General features: G+C 40.3%; 1 protein-coding gene across 1 annotated transcript; it reads right to left on the bottom strand.

The window, feature by feature from the left end:
* Positions 1 to 3,312: 3,312 nt before the first annotated feature.
* LOC129500196 (zinc finger protein 84-like) lies at positions 3,313 to 13,375 on the bottom strand. Its single transcript, XM_055310374.1, is given in 6 exon segments — positions 3,313 to 4,264; positions 4,267 to 4,842; positions 4,845 to 5,684; positions 6,502 to 6,594; positions 6,892 to 7,018; positions 13,120 to 13,375. Coding segments are annotated over 6 exon segments (1,902 nt in total). The 5' UTR covers positions 13,162 to 13,375; the 3' UTR covers positions 3,313 to 4,040.
* Positions 13,376 to 14,643: the final 1,268 nt, after the last annotated feature.

Genomic DNA, 14,643 nt, shown 5'->3' with positions numbered 1-14,643 from the left:
AGAGAGAGCAGGTAGGGGAGGGCGGTGAAGGACAGAGATAAAGAGAAAGAATCTTAAGCAGGTTCCATCTTCATTATGGAGCCTGTCATGAGGCTCCATCTCACGGCCTGAGCTAAAATGATCATGACCTGAGCTAAATTCAAGAGAATCCTATGCTTAACCAACTGAGCCACCTAGGCATCCCACTACCTAGTCTTTTTATATTTTTAAAAGATTTTTATTTTATTCACAAGAGATACAGACACAGGCAGAGGGAGAGGCAGGCTCCATGCAGGGAGCCCAATGTGGGACTTGATCCAGGGACCCCAGGATCATGTCCTAACCCAATGGCAGATGCTCAACCACTGAGCCACCCAGGAATCCCCCTAGTCTTTTTAAAGAAATCCTTCCTCAATTAAGAACATAAAGACATTCTCTTGTATATTCTTCCAAAACTTTTTGAGTTTTGCCATTCAAATTTAGGGCCCCAGGGGTCAGCAAACAGCACCCTATCGGCAAAATCCAACCCCTAGCCTGTTTGAGCTCCCAAACCACTTTCCAACAAGAAAGTCACTGCACCTACAAGGGTTAAGTACTTCCCAACTTTCCCTTGCCATACCCAAAATTTTAAAAGGTTCTCTTCAGGGAACCTCACTGGCTCAGTCAGTGGAGCATCTACATCTTAATCTTGGGGCTATAAATTCAAGTCCCACGTTGGATATGGAGATTACTTAAAAATACAAGGGTCTCTGTAAAGGATCTCCCTACTACAAAGGTGGAAAATATGTGACTCATCTTAAGTCATCCTTGCCCACTGTCAGCCAAACCCTATTTGCAGGGAAGTAACTGCTATCAGATAACAGGGTAGGTAAAGCTTACTCTCTCCAGGTTAAATTTTAATTCTAAATCTAGACTTTTTAAAAAGTATTTATTTATTTATTCAGAGAGAGAGAGAGGGAGAAGTAGGCTCCATGCAGGAAGCCCGACGTGGGACTCAATCTCAGGTCCCAGGATCACACCCTGGGCTGCAGGCAGCGCTAAACCTCACTGCGCCATCAGGCCTGCCCCAAATCTAAACTTTTATTAATATATTTAAAGTATCTACGTGGGGTGCCTGGGTGGCTCAGTTGGTTGGGTGTCTGCCTTCAGCTCAGGTCATGATCTCAGGGTCCTGGGATCAAGGCCCTGAATATCTCCTGCCTGCTGCACCCCCTGCTTGTGCTCTGTTAAGTAAATAAACAAAATCTTAAAAAATAAAGTATCTACGTGATCATGTGTGATTGAATGTTATATAAATTACCTCTTGACAAACTATGCCTATGTCTTTGCCTCTCCGTGTCTCTCATGAGTAAATGAATTCTTTAAAAAAATCATCTTTGTCTTCAAAATAGTGCTCTTGTCAACTTCCCTGGCCTTATATGCAAGACAATGGACAGCTTCTGGTCCTTCATGAACAAATCCTTTGGAAAAGCAGACAGTAGAACAGTAGTATTTATTTTGGTAACCGTTACATCATTTTGTAGGTGACATTTCATAACCACCCTTCACACCCCCAAGATTTGCAAACCTTTCCCATGTGTAAGACTGTTGGTTCTTGGGTTTGGGATAGAAAGTTTATCAGTGTCCCTGGAATTAATGTTAGCTGTTCTTGGTTTCCTCTCAGGATATATTGTACTGTTAAGGTGAGTACAGCGGCTAGTCTACATTGCTAATTGAAAACATGGAGATGGATGTTTTACCCCTCTTTACAAAGGCTGGTTTTGGTTATGTGGCTAGTAAGTATAAAAGACTCCTGAGTAAATGTGTGCCTTGATTTCCCTAAAATGGAGATTCTTCACATAGATGTTGGTGACTTATGATTCGGAGACAAAGACTGTTCCATGACTGATAAAGGTCCCTAGAATCTGAGCCTGCATGTCACAGAACACCTGTGTTTGTTTGTTTGTTTGTTTATTTATTTATTTATTTTTATTTATATTTACCTGTGTTTTATATTTTCTCAGCTATGTTGTAGTTTTTGTTGTTATTGGAATCTTATTTTTTTTTAAGATTTCATTTATTTATTCATGAGAGACACAGATAGAGAGACAGAGACCTAGGCAGAGGGAGAAGTAGGCTCCATGCAGGGAGCTCGATGTGGGACTTGATCCCAGGACTTCAGGATCACACACCTTAATGTTTACCTGTTTTAGATTTTCTCAGCTATGTTGTAGTTTTTGTCTTTATTTGAGTCTTATATAAGTCATGGAGTTGTGTTGAGGAGATTCAATCACCTTAAACTGGCTACCTGCTATCATTGCAATTCCCTCATTTTTAAAAATTTATTTACTCATGAGAGACAGAGAGAGAGAGAGAGAGACAGAGACAGAGACAGAGACACAGGCACAGGGGGAAGCAGGCTCAATGCAGGGAGTCTGATGTGGGACTCAATCCTGGGACTCCAGGATCATGCCCTGGGCTGAAGGCAGATGCTAAACCGCTGAGCCACCCAGGGATCCCCTCAATTCCCTCATTTTAATGTAAACCAATGTGCTTGAAAAGGCAACCTACTTTTGCAAAATTAAAATCAAACTCATTGTATCTTAGAGTTTAATCTCCATTTAAGAAAATAATTTGAGACTTTCCAGCTACAGTTTAGAGAGGGATTAATAAAAAAAAAATCTCTGAAGTTTCACTTTTACTCTTTGAAAGGGAAGCATACCTTGTACAGTACAGGGGAAATAGAAGACTACTTTGACTTTACGGAAAAGTTACATTGTCCAATCAAGCAGTACCAAGACCAAAGCTAGTATTTAATTTCTGTCTTCTGATATCAGGGACAATCTCTCAAACTGTTTATAGAGTTCAAAGGGGCATAAAACTTGTGAATACTCATTATCTTCAGGCCCCAAATATCTGATCAGTTTAGAAGAAACAAAATTCTTTATTACAGATACTTCAACTGTATTTCATCCAGCCTAAGATACTTTTGATTGTGTGACCCACAGTTACTTTACATACTAAGTTCTCCATTTAAATGTCAAGTCAGGGGATCCTTGGGTGGCTCAGCGGTTTAGCACCTGCCTTTGACCCAGGGCGTGATCCTGAGGTCCCGGGATCGAGTCCCACATCGGGCTCCCAGCATGGAGCTTGCTTCTCCCTCTGCCTGTGTCTCTGCCTCTCTTTCTCTCTCTGGTATACATAAATAAAATCTTAAAAAAAAAAAGTCAAGTCATTAACTGTATGCTACATTCAAACTTCATTGTTAACTATGTGGGGGAAAATATTCTATCTTTGAATCAATGAAAAAACATTTTACTCAAGGAACATTCAAAATCCAGGCCCATTTACAAATACCAGGAAACAGTGCAGTGGCAAGGGAGGGGATATTCAGTATTTTATTAAGATGTCTTGTTAAAATAATGAACCATGTAGTTCAATTACAATTACAACTTATGTAGCACTGTAATGATATCAAGATTCAATGCAGATATTCTATTAGCAAGTTTTGTGTACATTTAAGTACATGCACTAAGGAGTCACGTTGTTTTGCTAACACATTCAATTCCCAATTATGAACAATCATTTTAATAATAAAAATAGATGTAAAACACATATTCTCATAGTTCTGATATAATTTTTGCTTTGTTTTCTGACAAATGTATTTATTTACATACTTAAAATATTCCATAATGCTGCTTAATATGTCACAATTCCAGGAAATGACATCCCTTGTAAAATGATAACCAAAAAAGATACCTCAGACTCATTATAGAATTTTTTCATCAGCGTCAATTCTGATACCAGTGTGGCTGGATTTCATGCCAACAACATCCTCACAATCAATATAGACACACACAGATGTTCCCTCCTATTTTCTTTCTGGCTACATTCAATTGACATATATGCATGAAGGTATTTCCTCCTGTCTGGCATTCTACCCAGTACCATACTCTTGTAAGGTGTGAGTCTGGGGAAAAAAAAAAAAGTGTGTCCACATCTGTGGTCTTAAGATTTCATTCCTATGTAAACTCTGGTGTAATCAGCTATTTACTTTCAATGACAACTTTTGGATATTTACTTCATGATTTCTCTCCTCTATGAGTTTTCTGATGTAAAATGAGGCTGAATTTGTGGGAGAAAGTTTTCCAACACTCATTGCATCCATAAGGTTTCTCCACTGTATGAGTTCTTCGATGTATACTAAGATGTGATTTCTGAGTGAAAGATTTCTGACATTCACTGCATTCATGGGGCTTCTCTCCTGTATGTGTCTTCTGATGCAAAACGAGGCTAAACTTAATAGAAAAGTTTTCCCACATTCACTGCAACTGTAGGGTTTCTCTCCTGTATGGATTCTCTGGTGAATAATAAGGCTAAACTTGTGAGAGAAAGTTTTCCCACACTGGAGGCATTCATAAGGTTTCTCTCCTGAGTGAATTCTCTGATGAATAAGGAAATAGGACTTCCTGCTGAAGGCTTTGTGGCATTCACTGCATTCATAAGGTTTCTCTCCAGTGTGAGACCTCTGATGAATAGTGAGGTGAGACTTTTGAGTGAAAGCTTTCTGACACTGACTGCATTCATAGGGTTTCTCACCTGTATGTGTTCTTTGGTGTAGGATGAGACTAAACTTGATGGAGAATATTTTTCCACATTCACTGCACCCATAGGGTTTCTCTCCTGTATGAGTTCTCCAGTGAGTATTGAGGAGTGACTTTACACTAAAGCCTTTCCCACATTCACTGCAATGATATGGTTTCTCTCCAGTGTGAGTTCTCTGGTGTCTAATGAGCTCAGATCTCTGGATGAAGGCTTTTCCACATTCATTGCATTCATAAGGTTTTTACCCTGTATGAGTTTTTTGATGTAAAATGAGGCTAACTTAAGGGGGAAATTTTTCCCACATTCATCACAACCATAGGGTTTCTCTCCTGTGTGACATCGCTGATGAATAATGAGCTGTGACTTGTTGATGAAGCTTTTCTCACACTCACCACATCTGTAGGGCTTGTCTCCTGTATGAATTCTTTGATGGGAAGTGAGTTGTGACTTATCGATGAAGCTTTTCTGACATACACGACATTCAAACCGTTTTTCTCCTGTGTGAGTTCTCTGATGTTTAATAAGGCATGACTTATCAGTAAAAGCTTTCTCACATTTATTGCATTCATAAGGTTTCTCTCCTGTATGGGTTCTCTGGTGTAAAATGAGATGCAATTTCTGGCTAAAGGCTTTCTCACATCTACTGCAACCACAGGGTTTCTCCCCTGTGTGTGTTTGCTGCTTAATGAGGTCTGACTTCCGGGAAAAGGCTCTCCTGCAGTCACTGCAGTTATACTGTTTCTCTCCTGTTTGAGTTTTCCAATGTTTAGTAAGCCATGATTTGTGGATGGAAGGCTTTAAATGTTCATTATATTCATTGGATTTTTCTCCAGTATGAATTTTCTCATGCTTAGTATAAAGAAATGCTTTGTCAAATCCATTAAACTCTACTTCGTTTCTTACATAGCTGTTATTCTGAATAATGTACTCTACATTAGGTTTCAAATGTTTCTCAAGTATGTCAAATGTATGGGATCTTTGTGCTAAAGGGACATTGAAGTTTAAGCTTAGAGACAGTATTTTTCTAAATGCAGTGTTTTTGTGGTGATTCTCCATAGTTTCAAGATTGCCTTTGTTTTCTTGGTGCCAGTCTGTATGACAATCAACATGCCAGATGTCATCTAGAAAGAAAACCAGTGAGCCAGAATGACTATGTAATAGAAGGTGTGGAATCCCATAGCAAAGGCCAAGCAGAGAAGAGGAAATGAGACTGGGTATACAGTGAAAGTCTGACATTTGTAAGTAAAAGGAGGAAAAAAAATGGAATAAACTACAAAATGTGGAGACAAGGGACAATTTATGAATGCTAGGTATATTAGAAAAGAGAGCTATATAAATGTGTTAAGGGGATGAGGAGAAGGCAGGTAAACTGAGAATGCCAGGGAGAAAGATTAGGAGAACAAGTTCCAAGATGAACTAGAGTGGGATCTGGTCCGAATACATAACAGGAGGAAATGTTTTCTTTTATTTTTATTTTTTTGAAAACTTTTTAAAAATAGGTTCCACACCCAACATGGGGCTTGAAGTCACAGCTCTGAGATCAACAGTTACACACTACTAAATGAGCCAGTCAGGCACCCCCAGAAATGTATTCTTTTAAAAACCAAGCAAAACAATCCTAATATGGAGAGATTAAAAAGGGGAGTCAAGGGATGCCCGGATGGCTCAGTTGGTTAAGCGGCCAACTCTTAATCTCAGCTTGTCTTGATCGCAGGGTCATGAGTTCAAGCCCTACGTTGGGTTCCACCCTGGGTATGGAGTCTACTTAAAAAAAAAACAGTGGAGTCAACATTAATGTATGAGGGCACTTATGTCCTCTAAGTCACAGTCAGAGCTTAAAAACGTCAAGGTTTCTCCAAACAACAATAGGTGTCTCCCTGTTTCTGACCAAATAGGAATTTACTTCCATTTACACCACAGGGTTGGTTTTTCACTTACCTGGATGAATCTGACTCTGGATTTCTTCCTCTGTTATCCATGGTGTTCCATGTTCCAACTGGTAGAATGCATCTGCTTTGGTAACTTGATACCCTACTCAAGGAAAATTATAGCGGATCCATGGACCCAAATACTTGGTCTACAAGGCCTCTGAAAAATGGGGGAGGTTATATTTAAGGGCCTGAACAATTTGCATCTTAGCCAAATAAAGCCCTTTTATTTTGGGAGTGAAAGAAAAGCCTTCTGTTAAGAGGTGAGAATGTACCGAAATCTGTGATGTATAAAACTCAAGTGCAAAAAAGTAAGGTGCTTGTAAGGCTCCACACATTTAATCACTGAGAAAGGAAAGGCAATTTATTGCCTACATTACTCTGGGAAAGCTCTGCTTACCCACTGATACTAGGTTGCTATAATTTTCCAACATCACATCTTGATACAGGTTCTTCTGAACAGGGTCCAGTAGCTGCCACTCCTCCCATGTGAAAACCACAGCCACATCCTTGAATGACAGTAACCCCTGAAATAGAATGTTCCTACTCATTTCTAAAGGGATTATTGTTGGTTAATACTATGAAATATAATAATTTTTCCTATCATCAGTCATTTGCTTTCTATATAACTAGTTTTGCATTATAGTTTGTAGGAAAAACTAATTTTTATTTAAAATATCCTATTTTTGTGCTTCCAATCATTCATTGATGTACATGTTCACTCTTTCACAAAAGAGAAATAGAATAGAGCATCCTGAAATCCTTTAATCTAAGAACCATCTACAACCTATGTGAATGCACCTATATGTCAGGCACTACACTAGATACTCCTTTGTATATAAGACCCTCTCCTATCCTAAAAGAGCATACTAGTTTGCAGAGACAGGTATATAAGTGCACTAGAGTACAACACATTTATATAGGGCAAGAAAGAAATGTATACCATGTGGGCAACAAGGTGGAGGAAAAAACTTCTAAAAGGTTGAACTTCAGATAGGCAAGGAGAGAGGTGAATGGAATTCAAGAAAGAAATAATATGAATGACAGCACAATGAAAAACTATGAGTATTTAAAACACTGCAAATATATTTCTTCCTAAGTTGTGAAATCAAATGACTGAATTTAGAGCAGGGAGAGCATATTATAAGCACTCAAAAATTTTTCTCACATTATTTGTGTTACTTAAACATTAACAGTGATAGACTTCCAAGGTACTGGGTTAAGTGCATTTAGTAAGTTACAGAGGGGCACCTGGGTGGCTCAGTGGGTTAAACATCTGCCATCAGCTCAGGTCATGATCTCAGGGTCCTGGGATTGAGCTCTGCGTTGGGCTCCCTGCTCAGTGGGGAGCCTGCTTCTCTCTCTGCCCTCCTCCCCTGCTCATTCTCTCTGTCTCAAATAAAAAAATAAAATCTTAAAAGAAATAAGTTACAGAAAAGTATATAAACTATAACCTCAAATATGATGATGGGTATTAGGTTCTGTGTGGTAAAGTGTTGACTCAGCAGGCCTGGGCTGCCCAAGCCCTGCATACTCCAAAGAAAGGCCTGTCTTTGGGAGAACCAGTCTTTGACTTGCTCCTGGAAGATGATCTCTGAACCCCTATAATATCCAGCCCAACACAGGTGTTTTCACATTCTTGAGGCCTTGGGCTAGGCTCTATTTTGGGGAGCTGGAGACTGAGTAGCTGAACTTGGTCATGCATGCTGAATGCTTGTGTTGTCTGACTCCCACTAAAACCCTGGACACCAAGGTACATGTAAGCTTCCCTGGATGGTAACACTTCCCACTTGTTGTTACAGAGTGCTGCTGGGAGAATCAAGCCACTCCACTGGGTGAGGAAAACTAGAAGCCAGTACCTGGTCTCTCCTGGACTCTACTCTGTATCTTTGCCTTTGTTGATTTTAATCTGTATCTTTTCACTATAATAATGAATAACTACAATAGCTTTTGTTGAATCCTTTTGAGTTCTTTTAGAGAATCATAGAACCTGAGAGTGGGCCAAGGACCCCCAACTCAAATATATACAAATTCATAGTTACATATGTAAATGCTGACAGGGGAAGTCAAAAGAACACACATATAGTTTGAGGATGGTGAAAAAGAATTAATGGGGAACTAAAGTGTTTAGCTCTAAAAACCTCTCTACTATTTGAAACATTGGCATTGAGAATATTTTAAGTTTTACTAATATAACTGGAATTCTAAAATTTTTTTGAAATATTTTGATTTTTATGAATTAAAAAAAAACTTTTAAGATTTTGAGAAAAAAAAAAAAAGATTTTGACAGAGAGAGAGCTCGCATGCACAAGTAGGCAGAGAGCCTGACATGGGGCTCCATCCCAGGACCCTGGGATCATGACCTGAGCTGAAAGATGCTTAACTAGACTGAGCCATCCAGGGACCCTGGGACTTTTTTAAATAGAAGAAATGGATTATGAACTGAGTGAAGAATGAGAAGACATTATGAAGGAAATATTCTAAGACTTTGCTAATAGATGTAACTTGGAAGTGTTTGCTAATTAATATAAATTGGGATTTCTCAACCTCAACCCTACTGACATTTTGGGTCAGATAACTTTTTGTGGTAGAAGTCTGTACTGTGTTGTAGGATATTTAGCAGCATCCCTGGCCTCTATTTACTAGATCCCATTAACAGTTATGATAATTAAAAAATATCTCCAGACATTGTCAAATGTTCCCTGGGCAGAGAAAATAATCCTGATTTGAGAAGCACTGATTCAAAGAAATGACTGAATTTTGAGGACTGTTTGTGGAAGACCAAAAGATGGTCTTAGAATCTATCCATTTTCTCAATAATCTAGGTATTATCCCTGGATAAAGTCAGACCACCAGAAACCTATGGACTTGAGCTACATTGTTTTGAAACCTAAAGCACTCTGATCACTGATTTTGGCTTTGGTATAGCCCCACTAGCTTGTCTGAGGATGGCTGAGAAATAACCAAAAGGAACTTACCACTTTACTAGTGGTTTGCTATAGAAGAAACTGATCATTAAACAATCTAATGATCTATCAAAGACATTTCTTCCTACTTATGTGACAGGAACTATCTACTTTTCTAGAGGAGATTTCTCCTTAAGGCAAAGCAAATCAGTGATTTTTTATTGATGGTCATGTGGTAGATTATATTTCCCAATGATGACCACAATAGTATGTCCCATTCCAAAACCTTTTGCAATGTGACTTCGTTACTACCCAATCAAGCGGTAGAACCTGTTCCTCACTCCTTGAATCTAGTTTGTTTTAGGAACTTGCTTGCAACAAAGAGGATGCAGCAGAAGTGATGATGCCTAACTTCCGAAGCTAAGGCAGAAAAGGCCATGTAGTTTCAGTCTGGTTTTCTTAGAATCTAGCATCATGCTGTGAGAAGCCTAAGCCACAAACGGAGGCTATGCATAAACACTCCATTCAAGGGCCTCAGCTCAGCCTAGTGTTTGAGTTGCGTTATCCTGGAAAACAGACACAGGAATGAAGAGTCCTTCAGATGATTCCAGTCCCCAACCTTTGAGTCTTCCCAGCTAAGGTTCGAGACACGATAGTGTGGTGATAAACTGTGCAGTAAAGGATTAATACAGCAATCTGGGTTGTCCACACCCTGCACATGCCAAGGAAAGGTTTGATTTTTACCTCTTCATAGGAAGTAACCTCTAAGTCCTTGAAATATCTTTACCTGAGAGCCTTGGGCTATGCCAGATAATTCATGTTATTGGTGTGGTTTATGGTGGGGGGCTTGCCACATCATAGTAGCTTGACTTCTGAAAGGGCTGGAGACTAAAGGTAGCCATTTATGAAGTCAGCATTGCCTATGTGACCAACTCAAATAAAAACCCTGGAAACTAAGGCTTGAATTAGCCTCCCTGATTAGCAATACTCAATACATAGTGTTACAAGTGATTGCTGGGAAAATTCAACACTGTCAATATGACTCCACTAAAAGAAAACAAGCGGAAGCTTTTGCTTGGTATCTCCTGGATCCAGCCTTATGATCTTTCCCTGTGGCTGATTTTAATCTATATCCTTTTGCTGTAATAAACTATTATCATGAGCATAACAATGTTTCTGAGTACTCTGAGTTCTTCTAGCAAATCACTGAACCTGAGCATGGTCCTGGGAACCCATGAACATGTAAGACACCACTATAGGGCTCTGTCTTACTTCCTGACCCATTGAATCTATGAGAATGATAAAAATAAATGCATACCACCAGGTTACAGTGTGGCTTCTTATACAGCAATAGATAAGTGGGACAGGGAATACTAAAGACAAGTTTGTAGCTCAATTTTGTGAACTACTTAGAACTTGGGCTCTATAATTTATGTTCTAACTTAAAATCATTTGCATAAACAAAGGATTTACACATTCTCATTGTACAGGGTAGTCCTCATAAATAATGAATAAATGTATTCTTTTAATATGTGTATTGTCAAGCTTCCTTAAACCCACAGGAAAGCTTAATGGAAAATAAATATATAAATAAACTCACTTGGGACTTGGACATTTTCTGAAGCCCTTAAATATTGTCAGAAAGTTTAATATGTGCTCTGTTGTTGATTCTGGGCTCTTTTCTGAATTTCTAGTTCAAGCTCTCTGGTAAAAGATGCAGTGTTGATCTTCGTACCTTCACTTCTTTCCCTCATAGGAACTATTTTATCCCAGGAAGCCAGGACCTGGGGATTACAGAAATTGTAACTGTGAGTATAACAGATTTTTCTGAGTTGTTGGAGTCCCTATTTGTATGTGTATATATTTTTTAGATATACACAAATAGATATATATCTAAAATTTATGTTTTCTTTAGGTAGTAAGTTAATATGATAGTCTAAAGAAAAAAGTAATATGTAGTACCTGATGGCTTATTTTTCAATAAACACACAACTATTTTATAATAAAGAAACACAAACAATAAAGCTGTCATTAAATTATGTAATTTTACCAAAACTGTACTCAAAACTAAATGTGCATTTTGAGAAAGACCATTACAAAGAAATGGGGATTAGGGGGAAAAGATGCTTAACTGACTGAAATAGGGACTAGGGGAAAAAGATGCTTAACTGAGCCATCCAGGGACCCTGGGACTAGGGGAAAGTCCAAGAAGAAAGTTTTAAAAGCCTAAAAAAAATCCAGAGAAACAGGTATAAATACTGAAGTACTACTTGCTAATCTGTCTTGGGTATCTTCTGTGTGATCTTAAACTGTATGAAGAGTTAGCACTGTTTATCTTTTGTTATTTATTTAAACAAATGGGAAAAGAATCTCAGGTTGAGAAACTTGCTCAAATTCACATAAGAAAGTGGCAGAATAAAGGGCAGCTTGGGTGGCTCAGCAGTTTAGCACTGCCTTCAGCCCAGGGCCTAATCCTGGAGACCCAGGATGGAGTCCCACATCCGGCTCCCTGCATGGAGCCTGCTTCTCCCTCTGCCTGTGTCTCTGCCTCTCTCTCTCTCTATCATGAATAAATAAATAAAATCTTGAAAGAAAGAAAGAAAGAAAGAAAGAAAGAAAGAAAGAAAGAAAGAAAGAAAGAAGGAAGGAAAGAAAATGGCAGAATATGGATAAAAACCTTAGGTCTGCCCAAATTCAAAGTCCATATTCTTTTCTCTGCGTTAAACTTACCTGCAGATGTTCTGATTACCTGGAAAACCTACAAGAATCAATTAGTAGTTACATTAGTTAATAAGAGTTCAGTAAAGAAAGAAAAGAGAAGGTGGTTTATTTTTTTTTTAATTGGCTCTTTTATATCTACCAGAAAATAAATAAAATAACCATTGGAGACCATCAAAGACAAGAAACAAAGCTGCCCCAAGCACTGATCTCCCTACAAGTCATCCCATTCACTGACCACGCCCAAAGACCACTCAATCACTGACCCCTCCCCCAAGTACATCCCAAACACTGACCTACACCAAGAACATCAAAAGCACTAAACTATCTACCAAAGATGTCTCAATCACTGAACCACCACCACTCCCAGACCCAGGAATATTCCCATCGTGGACACTGACATTAGTAAACCCTCTCAAGGACGTCCTGATCACTGACATGTTCCAAGGATTCTTCAGTCACTGGCCTTGTTCCAAGGATGCTCTAATTGCTGACATGGCCCTCACGGCTGTCCTAAGAACTAATCTTTCCCATGAGACCTTTTCAGGCATTGACACACCTTCAAAGACACCCTTATTCCTGACTTCCTTTATGAACACCCCAAACACTGACCTCCCATCATTGATCCTCAATTAGTGACTTTACCTGAAAGACGCCCCAACCACTGGCTATCCCAAGTGCATCCAAATCATTGACCCACTGACTAGGTAACACCAATCACTGACTTGCCTCCAAGACGGCCCCAGTCACCGATCCCCACAAAGTAATACCCCAAGTCCTAACACCTTTCTCCAGGCCACTCCAATCCCTGACCATCCCCAGGCCTGCACCATTGCCGACTACCCCAATCCCTCAATCATGCAATGCGTCGTCCCCCACCACACAACGGCTTGCTTCTCTCACGGACAACCCAAAGCCTCCCTTACAAAAACCCCAAATCTCCACAAACCTAGTTAAACCTTATTCCGCTCCCAGAATGCAAAACTGAGACCCTGTAATACAACCTTCGCGCACCAGTTGGGTGGGTAGAAAGAGCCACGGTCCATCACTTGGGCTTCAGACTCACAAACGCTGTTCCACCTCACGAGATCAGGTTTAACGTGTGTGGCATCCGAGTCAACAGGCAGCCAACCATCACCCCGGGGGCGTCCTTCCACAGACTAGGATTCCGTTCAGCTCTCGGTATTTTAGACAAAGGCACTATGAGAGAGTATGGCAGTGCCCTGTTGGCAGACTTACGTGGGAGCCGCCATATTGGAAGTCCGGTACAACTCCTTTTCCGCGGAAGAGAACATTCCTTACGTCAGTTGTGAGCGACACAAAGGGCGATGCGCAGGCTCTTGTCTGCGTGGGCCAAGCCCAAAGGCAGCCGCCACCGCTTTGCTGATGATGGTACGTGCCAAGCAGTGAAAGTTTACTGTGGGCGCGGCCATCATGAAAAATGCACAGGGCTGGCCGTAGAGGAGAGGGAGTCCTTTAAGGAGTGGAAAACACTGGAATTTATATAAAACGGTATAGGTTTCGAAAAGCCAAACTAGTACGACAAAGGCAGTAGGCCTCACTGTGGGCGTGGAGTACACTAATTTATTTTAAGGAAAAGATTTCCTGCCAGGATTGGTGGTGGTGGTTAGGCGACATCTCCAAGGTGAAGGGTGAGAGGGCTAGTGGGTAAGTAGAGCTAGTAGTGAGGGAGGGGCTATGCTCTTCTCTTCATCAAGGTAGGGGCTGGAGACGGGCGGAGGGGGAGGAGAAGACTAGAAATTGTTGGTAGAAATTTCTTAACAGATTTTATCTCAACTCAAATGTTTTCACATTTTATTTATTTTTTAAATTATTCATGAGAGACACAGAGAGAGGCAGAGACATAGAGGGAGAAGCAGGCTCCTCGCAGGGAGCCGGATGTGGGACTCGATCCCGAAGTCCGGGATCACACCCTGAGCCAAAGGCAGACGCTCAACCACTGAGCCACCCAGGCGTCCCCTCACATTTTATTTCTAGTGAAGTAATTATTAGAATTAGAATTGAGTCAAAGAGAATGAAATATTTTCTTTTTAGTATATGTGCTGCCGAAGCGAGCACGAAAATGAAAATTTTTAATTGGGTAGATAATTCCAGATTGTTGTCTCAAACTGGTTTTACTGATGATACATTTTACTGGCTACTATCCTTCTTAAGGAACTGGATACTTCGGGGACGCCTGGGTGGCTCAGGGGTTGAGTGTCTGCCTTTGGTTCAGGGCATGATCCCGGGGTCCTGGGATCGAGTCCCACATTGGGCTAACTGCATGGAGCCTGCTTCTCCCTCTGCCTGTGTCTCTGCCTCTCCCGTGAATAAATAAACGAAATCTTAAAAATGAAAACAAACAAACAACTAGATACTTAGGGGGCCTGGGTCATGATGCCAGAGTCCTGAGATCGCGCCCCAAGTAAGGTCCACTGCTCAGGGGAGAGCCTCCTTTTCCCTCTTCCTCTGTTTTCCCCCACCCCCACTTGTGTGCACCTGCGTGCTCTCTCTCTCTCTCTCTCTTT

Source organism: Nyctereutes procyonoides, unplaced genomic scaffold, assembly GCF_905146905.1.
Source record: "Nyctereutes procyonoides isolate TBG_1078 unplaced genomic scaffold, NYPRO_anot_genome, whole genome shotgun sequence".
Classification (NCBI taxonomy): domain Eukaryota; kingdom Metazoa; phylum Chordata; class Mammalia; order Carnivora; family Canidae; genus Nyctereutes; species Nyctereutes procyonoides.
The sequence above is the reverse complement of the archived record's forward strand: the minus strand, read 5'-3'. Positions and strand labels throughout refer to the sequence as shown.